The sequence below is a fragment of the Anarhichas minor genome, unplaced genomic scaffold, assembly GCF_050575085.1.
Source record: "Anarhichas minor isolate MPS153535 unplaced genomic scaffold, ASM5057508v1 ptg000040l, whole genome shotgun sequence".
Lineage (NCBI taxonomy): Eukaryota > Metazoa > Chordata > Actinopteri > Perciformes > Anarhichadidae > Anarhichas > Anarhichas minor.
The window spans coordinates 4,201,843-4,225,900 of NW_027466486.1; the positions used below are offsets into that span (position 1 = coordinate 4,201,843).

At 43.7% G+C, this 24,058-nt stretch overlaps 1 protein-coding gene across 1 annotated transcript; it reads right to left on the reverse strand.

The window, feature by feature from the left end:
• Positions 1 to 10,766: 10,766 nt before the first annotated feature.
• Positions 10,767 to 22,526, reverse strand: LOC142968360 (SLIT and NTRK-like protein 3). The gene is made up of 6 exons (XM_076108191.1): positions 22,311 to 22,526; positions 21,874 to 22,125; positions 21,517 to 21,632; positions 20,316 to 21,248; positions 18,736 to 18,955; positions 10,767 to 11,900 (listed from the first exon to the last, which is right to left on the reverse strand). The coding sequence occupies exons 1-6, from the start codon at positions 22,524 to 22,526 to the stop codon at positions 10,767 to 10,769; spliced, it is 2,871 nt and encodes a 956-aa protein (XP_075964306.1).
• Between the last annotated feature and the right edge of the window lie 1,532 nt (positions 22,527 to 24,058).

Sequence of the window (24,058 nt, forward strand, 5' to 3'; positions counted from 1 at the left end):
AATTTTGAATAAAGCACCTTTAACATTTGTAAATAGTGCAACCAAAAATTATGTAAAAACTGAAAGGAAACATGCAGTTCATGTTGATATTTCAATAAAAACCATGTTTAACTTTCAGGTTTTTAATACCACAATATGATTGCTTAATTCTCAAATTAGCACCCTGGAATTGGATTTTAGCCTCCAAAGAAGGTCATGACAGGACCACTGGACTAAGTAATGACTCTTTTCATCGAAAAATAATTAACAGATTCATCAATACTGAAAATTATAGTTTGTTGCAGCAATATGCCTGCAGGTCATTAAGATACTGACAGAGAGGACAGTCAATATCAAGATTTTAATATTCAGGATTCAATCAAGTCATCAAATTAATTCATCAGTCACATATTTGCAAGTGAATTGGCAGGAAAGAGTTGCCTGAGGAGGAAATTTGGAAGCAGCAGCCGCAGCAGCAGTGGGTCGCGTAACACTCAGCTCATGAACTGTGAACACTTCCAGTCGCTGGGTTGTGTTTGCTATTGTAGCCCCCGATCCCTTTGTCCCACCATTGTTAATGATAATGTCAGCAGTGACGGGTGTGCGAGGTGTGTATGTGTATGTATGCTTCACAGTGTGTTTGCAGAGCTTAAAACCCTTTGTGTGCACTGTGTCGGTGCGTATCTGAGCAGCGTGTGTGTGTGTGTGTGAGTGCGTCTGTGTGTGTGTGTGTGTGACCAGAGGTGACCCAGTGGTGTCCCTGCTGGTCCGGAGCAGGGATAACACTCTCTGTAGGCGACGCTCATTAATCATCCCATTCAAACACACAGAGCGCAATCCATCCTCGCATCCTCTCCTCCTCCTGCTCCTCCTTCCTTCTCCTCCTCTTCCTCCTCCGCTACGCAGCACCAGCGCTCCGTAATGGGGTCACTGCTCCCATTTAACAGAGACAGACAGAGGAGAGAGAAAGGAAAAGGGGATGGAGTGAGGAGGGGGGCATATAAAGACAAACTGAGATTAAATAAGAAGTAACGAAGGAAAGACGGCGAGGGAGGCAGAAATAATAAAAAGAGGGGGAGGGAGATGGGGGGGGGGGGGGGGTAATTACAGAGGGAGGTATTTGAAAGTAGGAGCAATTAAGAGGAGAGGGAGGGGTAATAGAGTAAGGGAGAATACATAAAGAGGGAGAAAGGGGGTAAAAAAAAAAGTGCTGAAAAACAGTAAAAGTCTTTCCCCCTGATTAATGTCGCGCAAGAGAGAAGCAAAACATTGTGTTCTTTGGAAATGTGGAGAATAATCTTTGGAATATGCCGCTGTGGGAACCCAGCACTAATTATGTGACTCTGTGTGTCTGTGTGTGTGTGTGTGTGTGTGTGTGTGTGTGTGTGTGTGTGTGTGTGTGTGTGTGTGTGTGTGTGTGTGTGTGTGTGTGTGTGTGTGTGTGTGTGATTCATTCTTGCGCTGGAGGAAAAGCATGTGTACATAACCAGCACACACAGAGATGCACAAAAGCTGGTAGAGACACCATGGACACACAAACACACACTAGCTAGAGAGCAATGCCAGGGGACCTCGGTAGAACTAGGTTCCTCCTCCTGCTGCATTATTCTCTTTGGTATGTTGTTTTTATTTCCTGGTTCGAAACTGTGGTGCATGGCCCCCGGTTATCCAGCATCACGCACACTCACACACACACACACACACACACACACACGTACTGGGATGCTTCACTCATCCTCGTCCCAGAAACACTTTCGAGAAAACAGCCACTGACAGATGCCCCAAACAAAAAGGAAACTGGAGGCCAAAAAAACATCTGAGCCTGACAAAAAGAAAAAAAGCGTTGCTTTCTCTCCCTCACTGAGCGTGCCCTGAAAATAACATTGTGTTTCCTGGTGGACAGCGGCACCCATCAGATGTCGGCACCACTCTGCTATAAAAGCAAAAGGTCGACATTTCGGTTAATATGTTTATTTGGCGGAGAGTTGAGATGAGAAGATGATAACATTCTCATATCTGTGCGGTGGATATGAAGCTGTAGCCATTTAGCTTAGCTTTGCACAAAGACTGGAAACAAGGGGAAACAGCTAGCTCGGTTCTGTCCAACCACAGGACCTCTAAACGAACTAAATCACTTGTAATATCTTTTACGTTTAATCGTTTGCCACTCCAAAGGTTCAAACTGTGAGGAATGCCTCCCCAGAGGGGCGTGGGAGAGATGTGAGGCTAGAGGTGAAGGTGAAAGGGTTCAGGTGCATGCTGGTATTCTAGAAAAAAAACAGGAAGTTAGATCGTTTGGCCCACTTATCAAAACAATGAACAGTTGGAGCTGCAGCAGCGTCTGTGATACGCAGGTCATGGAGACAATTGAGATACTTTGAAACCCCCCCCCCCCCCTTAGCGCCTGATTGCTGCAATTTGTGTCAAAAATAGCACCCAATCATAACTCAGTCAAATCTTAACACACAGGCAAGATGCACACAATCTTAGATTCACTTTGACTTTTACTTCCCGGGGATGTCATTATCTCTGACATCCGCTTTAAGATCCTGATCATGTTTTTAAGATTTCTTCAGTATCCAAGTTATCCAGTGATAGATGTCAGTGCATTGTAGAACTGCTAATTCAGCATACTTTTATGCTGCCAGTTTGCCATAATTTGAGCTTTAGAGATATTTGTGTTAATGGACAAAGCCAAACTAGCTGATTCCCCATTTCCAGTCTTTGTGCTAAGCTAAGCAAACCTTATATTCAACGAGTGGTATCAATCTTCTCATCTAACTTTCCACCAGAAAGCGAATAAGCCCGTTCCCCAAAATGTCAAACTGTTCCTTCAAAGTGCTGCAGGCGAAGAAACGATCATGGCTGTTCCTTGTAGTCGCAGTGATCCTCCCCAACTCAGAGCAGAGAGGTCTGAGCTCTGTCTGCCAGAGACGAGGAAGCTAATTTATATAAGAATGGGATGGAGATTAAGACCTCTGAGGGTATTATGGATTTGGGGAATTAAGCATAATGGATTTCATGTAGGGCTTTCTTTTACGAGTCCCCTGTTGGAGAGAGGTATGCAGTCTTGAGAGCAGATCTGAGTCATTCCACGGCTGGAGGACTGGCACGTGCACGTACCAACCGGCTCTCATTCAGTAAAAACAAACACACACACACACACACACACACAGGCGCCTTTTTTTATGCCCGCATTCATGCAAACAGCAGCTCCACGGGATGAGCCACGGCTCCTAAACCGTCTGAACTAAAATGACTTCTGTCATCCCCAAGTGGATATTTATGAAGATTTTACACTTCTATTTCACACTGCTCTGGTTTTTTGAAACATGGATTGGTGGAAATCTTCAAAACGACAAACAAACAAAACTCACAATACACCAACACATTGCACAACGGTATGTAATACGCACAGACAGGATTTAGAACTCTGGAAAGTTGTCACCGCGGAAGCTATTTTACCATTCGTCACGCTGATCGTGAGGTAAACCGTAGAAATACCACAAAGTAAGCCAACAGGGATGAAATCAGACACGATTTCTTTTGGTAAACAGCCTAAAAAAATATCTTGACTGAGACAGATTTTGAAAACTAACTGTTAAGAGTAAAAGGGGTGAACACAATGTTTTTAATATCTGTAAAATTAAATGCAGTCCACTGCACCAATATTACAAACCATGGCTTCAAAAATGAAGATAGGAAACAATTCCCTGCAGGTTTAGGTCAAGTACGGGCATAACACATATTACGATCAAACATTAAATGATAATGTTAATTATTACTCCAAAATGTATTAAAGTTGAAATTGTACATTGTGTACAATGCATACTGATGATTTTGTTCCTGCACACACACACACACACACCCACACACACACACACAAATAGAATAGAAAAGAGAGAACTTGCCTGGATAATACCAGTAACCTTGGATTTTTTCATCACATTATTCTCAAGTCAAGGGTCACTTGTTGGCCTGTCGATCATTATTATTGTATTAAGGTCTGGTTTACCAGTGAGATTTAAAGCAGTATGGAATAATTGTTGGCCACTTGGGGGCAGTGGAACAAGCTGTGAATACAACAATGTAATTTGATCAGAGAGACATAACTGGTTGCTCCGTGTACAACCTTAGATCAAAACGTGTCGGGTGCTGTTAGAAAACAGGGAACAAAATCAGGATGAACAGGAAGTTAATCCAGGCACTCCAAAAATGTACGACCAACGAAGAAGTAAATATTCAAAAGCCTTTATTACAGTGGCTAAATCATTAAAGAGCCGTTGACCGATGTAGGTCTTCGTCATGGCATTTAACAAACATTTTGTCAAACATGATTTTGTATTTTTAATATTTTCTTGGTGCCTGGATCGGCTTCCTGTTTATACTGACATTGTATCAACCTTATAAAGTGGCAAATAGTTGTTTATTTACACATCCAACAAATACTGGGCAACATTACCATTCATTTAGAGTCGTGTTTCTGGCCTTCCGTTGAATGTCTTCAGTCTACTTTTAGCTCTAGTGTCGCCTCTATAAACTCCTGAGGGAAATATCTGGATCTTCAGCTGATAAATGCTCCACTAAGTTTATCAGCTTGTTGCTAACTTGTTCTGTCGGCAGTTGAGGGGGGCAGGTAGGGCACAGTGAGTTCATCAGCGCCTTTTCCACTAAAACCAGCCGCTTGCTGCCGCGGCACGCTGATGAGAATCACGAGAGAGAATCAAAAACAGCTAAATTGCGTGTCATTAAACCAAAACAATGAGCCGAAAGCCTTGCAGCGCTGAGGGGAACTGCACACTTGGGTGATATTTCTTTCAAATTACATGAAGTCATTTGACCAGCTGTTAATACAAACATATTGATTGGTGCTGGTGCTGGTTCGCTAACTAATGTCTGGTGAGAGCTGCTGTACTCCAGTCCATGTCAATATTTTCAGTCAATTTACTTGTTACTACATTATGACGGATAGGTCGAGAATAGCAGCAGACGAAACAACATTTTCAAATGCACTGTTGCACTGAATGCATTTTAAGTCTTGTCACCAGTCTACCTAAGGTCTCTGCGTCTCTGTGTGTGTGAATATATAAGAAAGTGAGTGAGACATTTTCTGTAAATATTGACTTTGGGGCATCACAGCGGCTTAGATGTTGGTTTGAATCTGTCTGCATTGAGACCCTTGCTGCATGTTATCTCCCTGTCTCTCTGCCTACAGTTTCCTGTCTGCTACTCTTTGGTGTACTATAAAGATAAAGAAACCTTGAAAATGTTTACTTTTGACTCATTAAAATGTGTTTGAGCTTTGGCAAAATTTTGAGGCACCTCTATGATTAACTAAAAATGATAAACTTCACAAATGTAGATTAATAAAATGTATATTCCTATTATACGCAGGGCTATTTATTAAAACATCACAATATTTATGTCATTGTTTTCATACCCTATACATGTCGCACCCAAAACTCAAGATCTTTCTAGAACTGATCGGCAAATCAAAAAGTGTGAACTTTACGTTGCGACTCGGTGGATTTAGATGTTTGATGCCATCGCTCTGGTGATGAAAAAGTACAAAAAAAAAAAAGGTCCCAGAATTTCCCTCTGTGCACAGGACCCATAAATCACTGTTACGCCCCTACACCCAGACACATAAACACAATTGCACTCCCAGTTTTCAGAGCAGCACTTGGAGGGAGAGAAGATATTCTGGTTTATCTCTGTGAACGGGCGCCTTTCCCCTGGCTCCCACTCCACTCGCCTTCCGCGCCAGATAAACATGTTGTTGCAAACACTGGTTCAACACACGGCGACGGGCGGAGATTAAGGCCGACTTAAGTTTATCATAAATGAAGTGCAAAGTCGACAGTTGTGTGGCCCACTGCCTCTCAATACTAAAACCACCAGCTGGGGTATTTAGGAGGTGATGGGAGCTGCGCAGTAGCAGCCACCAGGCATTCCAGTGCTGAGGTAGGCTCTAATCCTCTGCTCCTGGCTCGCTCCCAACAGGGGAGGAAACAAGTCGAAACAGCAGGGAGACACATTCACAAATCAGAAGTTATGGTGCCATCAACTCTGGTTCAGAGAGACACTGGTCCTGAGGCTCTGTGGTTGTTGTTGTATAGCTCTCAGTCCAGCGAATGATTCTTATTTCATAAATATTAGAAAAGCGGAAAATTGGATGAAAAAAAATCTATAATATAATATCTGAGAGAAAATTTGATTTTGAAAATACATATGTAGCAAAAATACATCTGTAGTTTAACCATTTTCTTTTTTATTAATCTCATGAATGCATGATCAGCAAGTCATCTACATTTCCCCCCATTTTCTCTGCTTCTGAATGCTGCAGGAGCTGAGCATCTCTTCTTGCAGCAGGAAACTCAACTCTTTCTTTGGAGGACTTAAAATCCAGTGAAAATCTGTTCAAAGCAACCACTTCTTTCAAAGAGTATTTTTCTGTGAAAATCTGAAAAAAATAAAATGAAACTCCCTGGTTCCCTACATATTCTCCTTATTCTGTCTGTTCCTGATCTTTCACACACAAACCTTAAAACTCGCATGAATGTGCACAAAGATATAAAACCTCATACTCGCTTTAAAGAAACCGCAGTACAAGGCCTGTACAGCTCATGTGACGCTTTCAACGTCAACCAGGCCCGGTCCCTGCCATCTTAATGTCTCCCCACCAGCTTACTGCAACAACAGAATGACACAGTAACAGACACACATCAGCTTACCATAATAACACCTAGCCAACACACCGAATAATCTGCCATTTTGCTTCACAACCATGTAAATAAGTATTGTCAAGTTACACTGCGAGGCACGGAAATCTTCCTCTTCTGACCGTAACTGTTTGGCAGACAAGTAATTGAGCTCGAAGTCTTTGCAGAGATCATGTGGGTGGCATCGCGTGCCGGAGAGCAGACACAAAGCAAAGGCGGACAGAAATGTGTGGATTCACAATGTCAAATACAGTCTCTGTGTCTGCTTCACACATATACTGTAAGTACATCCTCTCTCTCTGCGTCTCACTACCTACTGTAACTCTCCTCTCGCGCACAAATTAACAAGTCCTCCAGCAGCCTTAAGCCTGGAAACACCCGCTCGCTGATCTTTCTCCCCTTCTTTTCATCTCCTCCCATCCTCCCTCAAATCTCTCTCTGTCCTCTTTAGTCCCTCTTTCCCTCCCTACCTTCTCATCATCCTTTCCCTTCCAGCATCCTCCCTACCCTCCCCTCTCAGTCACTCTCTCTCTCTCTCTCTTTTACTCTCACTCTCTCCCTATGTCTCTCGCTCTCTTTGTAGATATTTCCCTTGCTGATGTTGTCCATTGAGAGCCAGTGATTGTCTGTGGGTGAGAGCAGAGGAGAAGAGTGGAGCCGATTACTGCAATGCAGAGCAACCAAACAACATCGCGGCGCTGCAGCAGATGCTGTGTTTGCGTGTGCAGTTTGTGTGCATATTACAATTTGTATGACGAACGTGTGTGCAGGTTTGCAGCACCGATACAGTGATGTGTTTCTGTGTATGTGTGTGTGTGTGAGAGAGAGAGAGAGAGAGAGAGAATGTGTTTGTGAGCGATGACCAGCTCGACCACAACTATTTGTCATGCCCAAACACCAAAGCTTCTGCAGCTATGCACCATGACTTTTAAATAGATCTCTTTTCACTGACATCAAACTATGCCCAACTGTGCATATTTAATACGCCACATGTCTTTGCGGGGAAGAATATGGTTTCATGCCTTCACACACACACACACACAGAGACACACAAACGCATACACAAACACAAACACACATAAGCTCACTCAGAAAAGATCCGCCTATCGCAACTCAGGCTATATCTATTATGCGAAATGACAGTGTTTTAATCAGGCTAATTGTCCAGCTCCTCGCCATGTCTCTGCCATCGCTACTTAACCAATGCCACAGCCGCACTGTTTTCTTTTTTTTGTTTTTTCTTTTAAAGGAATAAATGACACGGCAGTGGAGGAAGAGCGAGAGGCAATCTAAGCCACAGAGGCCCACAGGCGTTTGAAGTCTAAAGACTCTTTCATCCTCGACTCTGGGAAATGAATGATTTTTTTCACACAGTGACAGGACAGCTCTGACAGGACCCAAACACATGAACCATGGCAAAGCTGTCAGATAGTCAAACACACATACACAGATGCATACACGCGCATACAGGGAAACACTAGAGCAAGAATACATATGCACACACACACAGCTGGAACGAATCCAGAACCAGAAAGTGTTCAAAAATTAGGCGTTCACAGGTGAAGGAAGTGAGAAGGAAGCGTTAAAAAGTGACGAAGAGTGAGAGAATAGGATGGAGAGAATGATGCTATAATTAGTCGTTTGTTGCTTTAACTGGCATTTAGTTTTAACTGGGCTTCTTTGTCTGTAGACACAATGGGACTGATGTGGCATGAGTGAACTACACACAGTTTAGAGGATTAAGGCTGGACTGAGGCTGTGGCGCCGCACTTCCTCTCTTCACCACGCACACGGCGACAGACACTCAACTAGCTGCACAACACCCTGCTTCACGCACTTTCTTAAACACACACACCTACAAACAAAGGCACACCCCTCTGAATACACACGCACACACACAGTCCCGCTTGTGCACACACAAACGCACCCACAGGGGGATTATCTGTGCAACAGAGTTCTGAACACTGAGAGTGAGGAGGCGTCTGAAGAACTGTACTCATCACCGAAGGATGGAAAGAGCAAAGCAGAAAGAAACAAAAAAAAACACACACACATACGCTCTCACACACACACACACACACATACGTAGACACACTTCAGTGCGAGCTACCTGTGTGTTGAGCAGCATATAGAACAGCCTCTCTCTGTGTCTGTTCTGGGAGGCTGAGCTGACAGCCGGAGCAACGAGAGAAAGAGAGGGAAGGGGAAGTAGAGGAGAGAGGAAAGAAGAGAAAGGTGAGAAGGAAAAGGGAAGAAAAGAGAAAAGAGAAAAACAAAGAAAATCATGAAGAAAGAAACGGAGCTGGAGAGAGATGGAGCAATTCACGACCTTGTCCCCGGGGCCACCAGCCCCACATGTCCTCATTTCACAAATAGATCGTATTGATTTTATACCATTAATGTGGTAGATTCCACACTATTAACTTCTATCTCCATTATTTAGCGTGTGAGGAACCCTGCAGGCTCAATTCTCATCTGGTCTCTCCAACACGCTGCGTGGACAAGCTCACAGGCTTAGCACACCTCGAGCTGCTTCTTTCATGCACTATTAAGGAAATGGAGACGGAGAGAGTGAGTGGATCTATGGGGGTCAGAGCATGTGTGTGTGTGTGTGCGTGTGTGTGTGTGTGTGTGTGTGTGTGTGTGTGTGATTTTCTCACATAGCTTGCATCGCAAGGTTTTTATGTAGCACCCTTTATTGTATTTCGTGGGTCGGCGGTAAGAAGGCTGAACCAGATGCAGAATCATCCTATACATTAATATAACATGATCCCTTACAGGAGAGCTTCAACACGCAAAAACTAAGAATAAATATATTCACAACTGCCTCTACTATTGGTAGGAGATAAAAGCATAAAAAGGTACCTCCGTAAAAGATAATAATCGATAGTTGAAAGAAGTGTCTGTCTGTCTTTTTTTTTGACGAAACAAAAATGCCTTCAGGTCCTGTGGTTTTGTGTCCATTGTTTTTTTTTGCCATTCAAATTTCCTCTGAGAAATACTTAAAAATCAATACAATAACCTCTGTGCCTTTGTCCGATGAAAGAAAACGGGAAGCAGAGGTCCTTGTGGCCTCATTAAGTCTGGCTGATTAAGAAATCCAAAATGCATCCATTGCCACGATGTCCTTCTGTATGTCGGCCTTCCTGTGTTATGTCTCGCATTCGAAAAAAATAAATTCTGTATCCTTTCATCCATATAACCAGAACCTTTTCATCATTTCACACATCAACCAGCCATTCCTGGATATGTCCCCCATCTAGCCCTGTAACAATTCCACTGGATAAGCAAATTAAGTTAACTGGATGAGATGAAAATGAACTGAACTGCATACAAACAACTCCAATATTGACTGGGTATATTATTATTTTTGGCTCATCCAGGGAATGCAATTATTCGGCGGCTTTGATTGGTTTCAGTCTCAGTCGTCCATCAGCATCCCATCCGTTGGTAGTCAAACCTCTTTGTTTAGATAAATAGATCTGTATTCATAGAAAAATAAGCATTGACCACACTGCTGGCTGTTCATTGCTAAGGCACTTGGCTGTTTTCAGTCATTTATCTCCCTCTCGCTTTGTTTCTGTCTCCATCTTACACGTCCACCCAGTTTGCTCCACACCCTCTGGCTGTCGCAGTTTATGACTCTGTGTTCGATGTTGCAAAGAGCTGATAATATGAACACTGACGCCCACCGCCGCCACACTGTCTCCTGCTCATTGTGGCGCTGAGTAGAAAAATGGAGCCTCAGTACTTTTCGATTGTGAGGCGTAATAGAGGAAAAAAGAAAATCGGTGGGAGCTGCAGCTGAAGTTTCGCCTCCAGGCAGAGATCTGGGATCAGCTAATCCTTGCCAAATACCAACCTATACGCCAGTAGTAGGGGAAATACAAAAACTGACCTCAGCTCGTTATCCAGGAATAAACATGTGTGTAGTGTAGTCCCGCTCCCCCACAGGCTCCTCTCAAAGCCACAGGAGTCATTGTTACTGGATGATTCATCACCAGAGAGGGAGATGATGAGGAGACAAGAGAAGTAGGAAGAGGAGGAGGAGGAAGAGGGGGAGTGTTAAAACTGGTAAGACCGGTCCAGCACCTCCATGTAGTCTGGTGTGGTCCTCAGTCTGGCTCTTTGCTCCCCTGCTCCGTGCTCGCTCTGGCTGCTGTTACTACCGCCTACTGTGGAGCTGGCGGTGCTGACCACGAGCGTTTGGTCGGGTCTGGCGTCCTGTTTGGAGTCTTGGGGGTGAGGGTAGCGGGGCGGTGGCCTCGCGTACCTGTCTGGCAGGTCTCTGAACTCTGGGGCAGGGAGTCTGAAGAGGCAGTCCACCAGTTCGACCTTTGGGGTGGGGCCCTGGCTGTCGATCACTGTTGGGCAAAGGATGCCGTTCCCGTGGAGGCCGGGGAGCGGTCCCATTGCTCCTGTGATGGTATTGATGGGGGATGAGGACACGTCCAGAGTCCACTCCCTCTCCTTCTCTGCTGCAGAGCAGTATCCACCCTCGCTCTCTTTGGAAGCTACAAACGACTGCTGCGGCCGCTGCTTCACGGCTGCATCCTGCTCCTCTTTGTAGATTGGGTTGCTACACATGTGCGGGGCCGCGGCGGGCTTGGGGCCTTTTGACGCGGCCTCCGGGGGCAAGATGGTGTCGTACACGTGGTTGTGTTCGGCCGGAGGAGGGGGCGGAGTCTCTGGGAGGCCGTGGTGATGGTGATGGTGGTGGTGGTGCGTCTGCTCGGTGAAGATTCCACACTCCATCTGGATGCCCGCCAAGTCTACCTCTCCCTGGCGACGGAACGGCAGCTTGTCCCTCCTCCTCAGGGCGTAGGCGATTAGTGCCGCTGCCGCAAAGAATGCAGACACAAACAACACCAGCAGGCTGAGCACTAACACCGACAGCGGGATTGAATCCTTCCCCGGAGGGATCAGGGGGCCCAGCCCTGAGCCGGGGTAGCCAACCGACACGCCGCTGTCTGCAGCCGTGGAGGTGGCCGTCTGCTCCTCCTGCTCCTGGTCCTCCTGGGGCTCCAGCTCAGGGCAGAGCAGCTCCATGGAGAGGGAGCGGAGATCCACTCCTTTGGTCTTGTCTGGGGAATGGCAGACCACCTCTCCCACCACCACCACAGCACTGAGCCCCTCGAGCCAACGCTTCAGTGGAGCTGCATCACAGTGGCACTCCCACGGGTTCTGCTGCAGGTCCACCTGGAGAAACACATAACACCACAGCGCTTTGTCATTGTGTAACAGTACACTAATTACTGCCGTGCAATGCAAAGTCATGAATCACTTTTGTTAATTGTAAACGAAAAATAGATCATTTTGCTGACATCCTTGTGATATATGTTGGTCTCTTGTGTTGAAGAAAAAGACAGGCACTCCATTGAGATGACAACAAGATAAATGCTGTTTTCTCAGCTACCTTTTACCTCTGACCAGAATATATGGAAAATTAGTTTTTCTGCATTTGCATAATACAGCTCTCTGCGCTGGCCAGCGTTTTTTCATGATTCTTTTCATTATTTTTATGAAATATGTAGGTGATGTAAAGTAGTGATGAATGTAAATAATGTCGTTAAAGGGTCATCAAAACAGTGAAGTGCTCACATTTCCTGAATGGCTGTGCACAGACACGATCTACTCTCAATAAAGGAGAACAACTGGGCAGTGACCAATTCAACTTGCACCCCCCCCACAAGTGCTCTCTTTAAAAGTTGTTCACACATGTGCTACAGCAGGTTGTGGGAACATTTCAGTTCACAATAAAGACCACTCAGAGTTTACATAAGTGGTTATTGACAAAACTCACCGGCAGGTTTTGTGTGACGAGTATCACGGCACTTTGTTTTTTAACAAGACGGAATGTGATGCAACTCTCCCCTGTGCTATAATCCAATAGGTGTGTGCGTAAATCCATTTTCTCATTGCCAGCTATTGATTGTCCTAAAAACAAACTCAGATATTCACTTTGCGTTCACATTTTGAAAAGGGTAAAGCAGATTATGCACAAAGGGAATCACTCTCATCACATTGCATTGTCTGCAGAACCGATCTGTTCCATATCTTTAGCAATGACACTGGCAATGAAAGCTGATATTCTCTCTGTCACTCTTCCAAGGAGCTTGCACAAATGTTGTCACGCTAATTTGGTTAGGCCAACACCCTGGCTTGCAGAAATAGATGGATGCTTTTTGAGATGATTCAGCATTGCTGTTGTGGGAGCCATGGTATAACTACTTCCCCATGCTTCACACTGAACAACAGGACGCTCCATCACTTTATTGGAGTTATCCCACTGTGGGCTTTTGTGAGGCTTTCATAATGAAATAATTTCGACTGGAGGGTGAGTAGAAACAACAATCTGCCGCAGTTTGAACTCAGTTTGAACACTTCCACTACATTAAAGGTCGTCTGAAAAGCACAGTTTTCCATGTTTCGGCCTCATTTTGACACGACTGTGATTCAGCATGAATGCACATTTAAAAACACAATTTTAGATAAACAACCATATGACCAAAAAAATAAATCAGCTTCTTTTTGCAGTTTTAGAACTTTCATAACTACGAACCTCCATCTGGTTGAAATTCTTGAAGCAGTATATTGTTTGCTTTCACATAGATCCCAAGGGCTCTATCCCCTTCTCTTTTGCAAGCATCTGTCCAACGTGTCCAACACCGTTTACAATTTATACGCCTGGTCACCTAGTGTGGGATTTGCTGTCAACTTGTCAATCAAAGCCCTGTTTCGAAGGGAAATTATAGGCCCTCAGTTGGCCCGACAGGTGCGAGTGGTAGAGGAAATGCGAGTGCATGAATCCTATTTTTTTCTGAACACAAATCCTTTTAGTAAAGCCATTCCACTTACAAAGTCACAAACAGGATGTTAATGGTATTATTATGTCATTATCATACAGTATACACTCAAAAACAGCCACCAGAGTATTGAGTGAAACATTCTCTGTTTTGATGCTTCTTGTTATCATATTCAGAAAGAAAATCATGAAATACACCCAAAAAAAAACGCTCTTTTGTCAGAAAAATATTCAGCCCGACTTTTGATGGAAACTTGGAGCTTTAGCCGCAGAGGAGTACATTTTGCTCTTGTGGGTTTTTATCATTATAACACAGATCAAAGATCAAGCAATAATTGTCCAAAATTTACTTGGGAGCCATTAAAAAAATCACATCAGGGGAAGAAATTCAAGATTTTCTCAGCGAGCCGTGTGTCTTATAATTGATCACTTTGCCCAAACAGCAATATCCTGTCAGTCATCAGGATCGCTCCAGTTAGTTCACAGAAATATAGTCAATATAAGCAGGTTTTGGAAGTTCTGGCGCAGCGATCCTGCTCTCGTCCCTGGTGACGAGACGGCTCTGAGCTTCGGCTTGCCAAAGCCTTCTCCATCCTGATGAATGTGTTTCATTGTCTTTTGAATAATACACAGAGCCAAAATGAAAAGAGTGCATTAGAAACACAATCTGCAGCATCTGCAAAATTTAGTTTTTTCTGAAAAATGTGTATATTGGAAGCCAGTCTTCATACAGTGTATGTGAGATGCTAAACATACGAAGCGTTAGAAGTGCGTCAAAGCAGTTCACTCATGGACACGCTCACACCGTTAGATTTCATCAGTCTGTGATGGGGGAGTGCGTTCAAGGAGGTTTTTTCTTTTATTTTTTGAAGTGTTGTAATTTACTTTCATAGTGTACTCGCGCTCTCTTTGCCTGCCTCGTCGATTTCTACCTCTGATAGTGATTTCCCATATTTCCCAGAGCAACTTCAACAACCCCTCGGGAAGGGGCACAAACTTGTTCTATCCAGCGGCTTGTGTTTCATGTCGGTGGAGAGAGAGCGGTAGTAATAGCAAAGAGCAAAGAGCAAGAGTTTCTGGTCCATTGAGGCTATTGTCAGTAGAAAAATTGCTATCTCTGCCTCTGTGTGATTGCTGACCATCAGTGCAACATGGTGAGTCTGGAGAGAGGCCCTTGATCTTTTATTCTGAGGGAAAACAAACACTCACTTTTAATGCTGCTGTATTAGATATCTGGATCTTCTGTGTTTGAAGTGAGCTGAAAAGCGCTATGTACGTATGTAGACGTATGTAAATGTGATGTGATGAGTGTTTTTGCTATGTTGCCTGCAGAGAAATACAATACTAAACAGCAAAATGAGGCCAGGAATGCAGGTTTTTGTGTCAAATTGTTTTGTAAACAACATGCACAGGAAAGAACATTTAAAAATAATCTATTTCTCATGACTGAACTGTAATCCAATATCATTGTTCCTTACATCTCCATCTATGGCTACGTCATGACAATATTCTCATTTCCAAATTGTGTGGTCATGTTGCAACAAATGCTAACTACTACAAATTACCTAAATCTGTCACAGCATTGGAATATACAATTACATACATTTATCCCCTAAAAACGGATGAGAAAGAACACTATTAGAAAGATTTTGAAAATGTTCTTAACATTCAACTGTGTGATTAAATATCGGAACATATTGATATCAAAATATATTACAATAATAAGGGCAATATTAATCATGCATATATCATCTACCCCTACAGACAATCGAATAAAGGTGGTTATTAACACAAAATTATAGGAAAATCCTGCCTACTTATTTTGCAAAAATAATGTGAAGCATTTTGTAAACTGGCTCTACTTGCATCTACTTATTGAGACTATCTTGCATCCTGAAATAGAAAATACATCAGTATGCTTGCTAGATGACCGGACTTTTATAGAGCTAATGTGTTTATCTCTACCTGTGTGGCTGTGTTTTTGCTGTGCTGTGCAGTTTCAAGTGCAATAATGGAAGATATTATACACAGAAAAAAAAAAACTACACAACCTGTTTTCAGTGCATAAACACATCCACTGGTTTGTTTTGTTGTTCAGGAGGATGCAAACCGACCAACTGAAAATAATGTACAGGCTAAGAGAAGCAAAGGTATACTGACAGCTAATCTTTTAATAGAATCTGGTGAGGACATTCGTGGTTATAATTACCTCCATTACCCGACTATCAGTTGAGTTTTAGACTTGAATCAATGTTAATACTATTAAAAGCCCATTTTGACTGTCCTAGCTATACTGGCTCGCCACTACAGCAGCATTCGTTAAATATTAGATTCAATAGCAAAACTCCTCTGCTGGTCTGATAACGGAAAGTTGAATTTTAACATTCAGTAAGTAATAAGTAATAGAGGTGGAAATTATGAATCAGATTTGTTTGTTAAGCCGGTGATCGGCCGACATTCAGTCTTTAAGAGGCTTCGACAGGCTCAGTCTTAAAGCTTGGGGGAAGATGCTATGTTATCACATGAAAGTAGACGACCTATTGAATTGTCGGGAAGGAGGATGAATAAATCTCCAAAGTGGGAACACTGGCATGGTGATTTTCGAAGGGGCCCTTTGACCTCTGACCTCAAGGTATGTGAATGACAATGGGTTCTATGGTTCTATGGGTATACCTACGAGTCTCCCCTTTACAGACCGCCCACTTTATGGTAACCATAGCTCAAGGTCTTTGAGTCTTAATGTAGCATCGAGGGTTAAATTCAGCACCGAATCTGTGTAGCAAATGGTGTCAACCCAAAAATTGCTGCAACAACTTATGAGACATTAAAGAGCATGGGAATGGCCATCATATACTTTCACAATAATGTTCTAGCTGATAATAGTTTGTTGCTGAGCATTTAATCGTGAATAAACATACTTATTAGCGCCACTGCTTCAGGCCGATGACATTGATGATTCAGTTGGCCTGTAGTCTGTTTGGCTGTAAGATTCGGGGGCAGTGCAGACCATAACCCCATGTAACCCTGTTGTTTTTAAACTTCAAACAAATAACATATAATGCAAAGACATATTTTGTTACCTTTGGACAGAGTCAGGTTATCTGTTTCCCCGTTGCCTGTTGTCTTTATGCTACATTAATAAACTAACCGGCTGCCGGCTGGAGCCTCATATTAAACAGACAGATACGAGAGTGGCATCATTCATCTCATCTAACTCGGCAAGAAAGCAAGCAAGTGTGTATTTCCCAAAATGTCAATCTGTCCCCCTTAAAGATTAATCTGTGGAAGTATTAACTCACACTCAAATAAAACCGATAATCAGGTGATTGTTAGTTGGGCATTAAATGATTTCCTGTCAATCATTCCCCCTGGTGATTTACTGCTTTGTTTTCATCAATCTTTCTGGAGTGTGCATTGTTTTTCTATCCAACATCACAAAAGGTGAGATGTGGCTCTGGGCAAGTTTCTTTGCTGCAGCTGGCAATGATGAGCGCGAGCTGTCCTACAACATAGTCTTTGCATTTACTGAAAAGACATATGTATCGCTGAACTGTACATATTTCTGGCACAGACTCAGAATCTGACTCAACTCCTTGATTTTGTAATCTTCGTTTCAAAGGGAAGACTCATTTGCTTTTGTGCTGCTATTAAATAACTGATGAAAAGAAAATAAAGACACCACAGACAATTTTTCCTTTAATGTCTCATTGATGCTTATTTTTTTTAGATAACAGTGACATCTGGGAGGTATTTTTCAAAAATATCAGTGCATGTAAGTGGGTGTAACAGTTTAATCCTGTTCTTGATGGTAACAATGACTCTAAGCTGTACATGCTGCTGCTTTTAGATTATCAAAATGGATTTTTTTTTTTTTTTACAGCAGCTGCAAGCTTCACCGTCCTTCAATCTGTGTTACCCTTTGATTTTACTGTGCAAACTCTGGCTCCAAAAACACACGTCAGAGCCCAGAAATCCCCACTTCCCGAGCTTTAAACAGGCCAGCAGAAAGTCAACAGGTGATATCATTGTCACATTATTTTATACAGTCCATGCGCAGCGCTAATGTGGCTTTGTCAGAGTAATAACAACCCTGGTAAATGAATGAATTCAATTACCGTGCTGCAGATTTTGAGCACTACAATGGTGATGCCGCGGGGCTTTATGAATATGGCACACAATGTGCTTCCAATTGGTGAATGCTTTTATGCTCTTGGACACCAGAGGTGTATAACAGCACAAAATAGAATACACTTCAACACGGTTCCTTCCCCTGAACAAACATTTAGAAACAGCCTCTGAACTGCCAGCCTCACCCACACTACCTAGGATTGGGAATTCTTCATGGAGCAAAGTAAAAATGGAAATTCACAATGACATTCAGGCTAATCCACACCCACCATACCTCGTTCTACTCTGGCTGTCTAAGAAAAGCCTACACTAAATGTGCTGAAGTGAGAGGAGGCAGGATGAAAAAAGTGTAATTCCTCGGGTTCGGTCCTTATTGGCACATTGTGCACGGCAACCATGTCACGCAATGCTGCAGTTAAATGTGCGGGGTGAGGTGGCACACAAACAGTGAACGAATACTGTAGTTTAGACAGTCTATTTACAAAGAGGTGTGTTAATTACAACCATGCTCAAAAACTTGAGGGGTTCAGCTTTCTACAGTTTAGCTCATGATTTATTAAGACTGCTTATGCAAATCGAGTCAATTGCAATTTTCCAATTAGAATACCTGAGGCGCATCCATAGTCCCACATGCCACAGCAGAGCTCTCAAAACAACAGACGATGCAGATGACGGAGAAAGCTGCAGCTGTGCCAGAGGCCAGGAGATCACCGGCTGCCAGAAGTTTTAGAAACAGGTATGTAGCTTGATCCAAGATTTCAGATCGCTTTGTTTGGTTCGTCAAGCTGTGATAATGGGATGTGTCTTGGCAATCTATTAGTTATTTTAATCTCATCGTCTGACATTTGGAATAAACATACTCTGTATAATTATGCACATTTTCGTTTAGTAAATCCACAGGGGTGATCCAATAATCTCTATTTTTCGCCCTGCCGCTGTCACTAAACCAAATGCATGTTGTTGGGCCTGCTAAAAGCTTCGTGCCAGGTATCTGACTCATTTACACACCGGCAGCTCAGAAATAGTTTCTTCAAGCATCCACCTCCTGCACCGAAAACCCCCTCGATCATTCAGCGAATACGGTCGTAGGTTTGCACCAACCTGAACCAGTCCGGTGAGGTGCTCCAGCACGCCCACCATAGGGAGCTGCAGAAGGTGGTTGTTTCTTAGATTGAGTCGAGCCAGGTTAACGCCAGCAAACACGCCGAGAGGGAGGCTCCGTAGCAGGTTGGCGTTGAGGAACAACAGCTGGAGAGTTGGCATGGAGTCGAAGGTCCCGGGATTCACCTCATGGATCTCGTTGTACTCAAAGTAAAGGTACCTAAAGAGAGGAGAGGACACGTTGCAATGTCTCTGTAAATGGGACGTGGTTATGTTAGAGGAAACTATCACTGCATCTCAGTACTTAGTGATATCTGACAGTAAAGATATAGAAACCATAATAACATAAAATATTCTTTGTCTTAACTTTGTATGAAGTCATATTTCCTGATTGGAGCACAGTGCAAATTTTCACATCTTCAAATCGGTTTATTTTGAAGTATAATTTACCTCTGCTGCGCCGCAGCATGAAAATAACATAAATTAATATTTATGTAAAGAAGTCACAACAGAAACTTGATTTAATCTGGCCTTTTCACAGCTGATTAGCTAATCAGTGTTAAATTAAATTGTGTTATTTTGTACTGACGACTTGTTACACTTGCCTTGGCATGCCCGATCATCATGTCAAATTCCCGACACTTTGAATTTTACGTTTTCTTTTCTCAACAATAGAAATCAATGTGAAGAACGATTTATGATGTAGACTTTTCTTGCTAGTGATCCAATGTACGACCATTGGCTGTAATAAGTAATAGATCTGGTTTAAATGACTTACTGCTCGCTTGCCCTAGAGTCACTAACAAGGCTAACGAGAGGTTAAGAGGAAGACTTTTTCATTGCCCTGAGAGGATCTTTATTATTGATTAATAGTCAAATGAATGGGTCTGATGATGTTCTGAACCTTATCTTGAAATATAGAGACAGTGGAGCTAAAAGGCTGAATGATGTTCTGAATGGCAGAAACCCTCTCATTTATATAGCAGAGGATGAAATCTGTTGTCTTAATCAAACACCACCATGTTTAGCTCACTGAATGAATACAATTAATTGACTGTAGGCATTCGCTGTATATATTATTTGCAGAGGAATTATCTTTGTAAGCGTAATCTGACAATGATACATATGCATCATTCTGACGACTCGTTTTCATAATAAGCTCTTTTTCAAAAACGCAAATTCCTGACAACATCCAGGCCCCTTATTAACATCTCTGTATGTAAATAGAACAAAAAGAGATTCATTTTCACGTTGTCACTCATACCAGGCTCACACTTCAACTGAAGCATGTCATCAGGCAGCGTGACTAACAAATGGCACTACTGGAAGAGAATGGGCACCTTTTCATTTCAATCAAATTCCGGCATAATGGTAATCAAAATGTTCTGCTCAGTGCTATGCCAGTATTACAGGGAAATTAATTTTTCCACATACTTTTAAACAAAAGCCTCAATACCAAAGCTGACAAGTGGTTTTAGTTTATACATTTGTTTGAAGTGCGGTGAAGGCAACGTTCTTGAAACGCTGTGAGTGACAAAAAAAACAAATTAATAATAAAAAAGAAAAGAAATCTACCCTACCTCAGATTTTGCAGCCCCAGGAACATGTGGGGACTGAGCCTCTCCAGGTTGTTCCCGTTCAAGTAGAGGCTCCTCAGGCTTGTGAGGCTGGTGAAGGCCCCCTCCTGGAGGTACGAGATGCGGTTGTTCCCCAGGTGAAGCAGGTCAAGGCTGGAGAAATTCCAGAAGTCTGTGCTGTAGATCCTCTGGATTAAGTTTCCACTCAGGTACAGCTTGCGGCCGTTGAGGGGCCGAGGTGTGAGCTGGGACACATTGAGGAAGCTGTTCTCCTTGCAGTTGACGGTCAGGCCCAGGTCTGTGATGTGCAGGTTGCAAGTGCAGCCCAGGGGGCAAATTATGGGGATAGGGGGACGCGTTTGGTAGCCGGCCACAGGGGGATTCTGGTTGGGCATCAGACTGCGAGGTGTGGGAGATATTCTGGATGGTCGAGGCCTTTTAGTCGGCCTCAGTTGCCTCTCCCTGTCTTTACGTTCTGCCGAGGAAGAGGACGAAGAAGTGGAGGAGGTGTGAGTGTTCTGGCGGGAGCCGTGAACCATGGAGGAGGGTTTAGTCGGCCTGACTCGCCCAGGGTGGGATTTGGGTTTCGAGTTTGGGGGCAAATGTTGGGGCTGTGATCCTGCTGATGGACCACCACCACCCTCTGCTTGAAGCTCTTTATCCGGGAGGTTAGCACACAGCTCCTTGCGGGGAATTTCCCTCAGATCCTTGCCGTGAAGGTGGAAGGGATATTCGCAGGTAACGTCCCCGACTACAGCCGTGTAGGGGATCTGACCCAGCCACTGCTGTAACTGCACTGCCTCGCAGCCACAGTTCCAGGGATTCTCCTCCAGCTGTAGCTCCATTAGGGAACGACCAACATACTCCAGGGTCCCAGCATATGCCAGGCTCTTCAGACGGTTTCCCCGCAGGTCCAGATGAGTCAGAGACACAGATCTGGAGCAGGAAGAGGAGGGGGATAGTTAGCTAGGTTAGATGAAAGGACAATGTGATAGTACATACAAATAAAGGTTCACACATTCCATTGCTGATGAATCTGCTTTTATCTGATGATTAATCCGTCTTTCATGATATGAAATAGAATGCTACGGAAACATTAATTCAACACTAGTACACACTGGCTAATTGTGTCTGACACTGATATTTCTACCGATCAGTCTTTGCATAATTTAAAAGCTTTGCAGTGAAATAATCTGAATCCAACCTGAACAGATGAGCAGGCAAGACAGGGATCAGGTTGTCGTTGAGGATGAGAACCCGGAGCTTGTAGAGGAACCTCAGAGCGCCGCTGTCGATTCGTTTGATCACGTTGTAGTCAGCCTGCAGGGGAAGAAGGGAAAATGTGATGAACATGTAATTACTGCGATTGAAAAATAAGACTGAATGCAGCAGGAAAGCTGAGGCACTCTCCATTTGAAAAATGCACAGAGAACTTGAGAAGATTCCTTCACTTCCAGCCACCTGCTTGCCATTGACTATTTCTGTCACATTCACTGATTGTAATCTTGGGGAAAATGGGTCAATGATAGTTAATCAACGTAGATCATCTTCCCAAACCTACCTGGAGGTATTCCAGAGCCTCTAAGCCAGCAAAGGTGTCATTTTTGAAGACGTCCAGCTTGTTCTCGTGGAGGTACAGGCGTCTGAGTTTGGCCAACCCGTTGAAAGCTCCCACTCTGATGTCCTGGAGTGCATTGTTGCCAAGGTTTATCGACACTGCGTTGCCAAGGTGCTGAAACCCGTTGCTATAGAGACGCCTCAGAGAGTTCCTCTGTAGGTTGAGTTTGAAAGGGCGGACCCATGACTGTGACACCTGAATGATTAATTAGAGGTCTGATTAGTTATCTTATTAATTACATGAATTTAACAGTTAGAGACACCTATAAGCCACATTAGAGACGGGAAATTAGACTTGGAGATAGAGTTTGTTAATGAGATAAATGTTAAAGTGCAGAGCAGTTCCACGTGCGTTGACAGATAGAGGAACAGGGATGCTACCTGGCTGACATTAGTGAAGCTCCGCCCATCGCAGTGCACGTGCAGGACGCCTTCTTTGACCTCGCACGTGCACGGCTCGAAGCACGGCTCGTCCACTTCCTCCTCGGAGTTGTCCACTAGAGGGGTGTGTGTGGAGGTGGGGGTAGGGGTGGGGGTGTGCGACGCCCGGGACAGACACACACACCCCAGGGCCACTGCCAGAGTGACCCACTGCATCCTCCTGCTTCTCCCTCTCAGCTCAGCAGCCTGGGGCTACAGCCCGGCATCGGCCCTTCACCGCACTGCGCGGAGAGGCACGGCACATACAGTACATGCATACAGTCACACAAGCACACACACACACACACACACATACACACAGGCACACACACACTATTAAAAGAGGGCAAACAGCCAGGGAGGCAACAGCAAAAGTCAGTTCAGGATGAATCAGATTGATGATACATCACAAGCATACTAAAGCAGTCAGAAAATAAAAGTTAAATCACACAGACTGCAGCGCCACGGGGAAAGGATTACATTACACTGGAATAATGATGTATAGGCCAACTGGAGGCCACAGTATATGCAGTGATATGAGCAGAACCATGGTAAACATATGTAGGATGCATCTAGCACAGGAAAACAAGGCTTTGGATTTACAGGGTTCACAAAAGCAGGGAATATTGATTTAAAAACAACGTGATGAACAGTAGCTCAGCAGCTACGTTGCTTTTGAATTATTGAAATACTGACATTGAAAATGCAAAACAAAGGCAAACACGTGGGCTAGTTCACCTGTGAATCACATTTTATAATTTTCAGAGTGGCTTTTTGGACAAGTGTGTGTGTGTGTGTGTGGGGGGGGGGGGGGGGCTTGTGATGAATATATTCATCTGTACTCTCAAATGCCCGGTGAAGCTGAAATGTCACGCATGTGTTGTCTTAATGTATGCAATAAGAATATGGGCCGATGCAAATCAGACTCATAATGCTTCTGTCTAATGAACTGCTCCATTTAATAAGATGAATAGCAATCAGACAACAGAGGGATGCGGCACGAAAAAAACAACATATAATCAATCAGCAGAATATGTTAGATTATCAACAGCCATCGAGTCCTGTCATAATCATTATTGTGGTTAATGACACTGGAGTGAAAGCATCGCTGCAAATCCAAACTCCTCAAAATGTTCAAAAGGGCTGATGTGAAGGCAGCGCGATGACAGACAGGAACATGAACTGATGATGAGGGTGATGGTGATGGTGGGGATGATGAGGATGGCACTGCTATCACAACAGATTGAGAACAGAGTTGCAGCAGCCCTTGAAACAAATGAAAAAACAAAAACAAAAAAACAGCTGAGATGTGAGTCTTGCAAGGGGATATTTCCTCTCAAGTCTTAATGAGATCTAAATTGGATGAAGCATCTCGATCTGCTCGTATAGTGTTGAACACTGCCATGCGAAATGCAATAATGATCATCATGGTATGGTAGCTGTAATCATACAGCAATAATCTAGCATCAGCGAGTTAGACAAGGAGGCAGCGGTAAAAACATCACCGCCCGGGAGAGGAAGAGCAATCACAGAGATGATTATGACGGGGAGAGATGAAGGGAAAGGTGGAAGTGAGAGCAGGAGGAGGAGGAGGAGGAGGAAAATGGGAATGAGAAGGTGAAGGAATGGAGCAAAGGAGAGACAGACAGATAAAGGAAGAGTAATGGGCAAAGTGCAGGTGCAAAGGATGAGGGAAAGGGTGAGGTGGG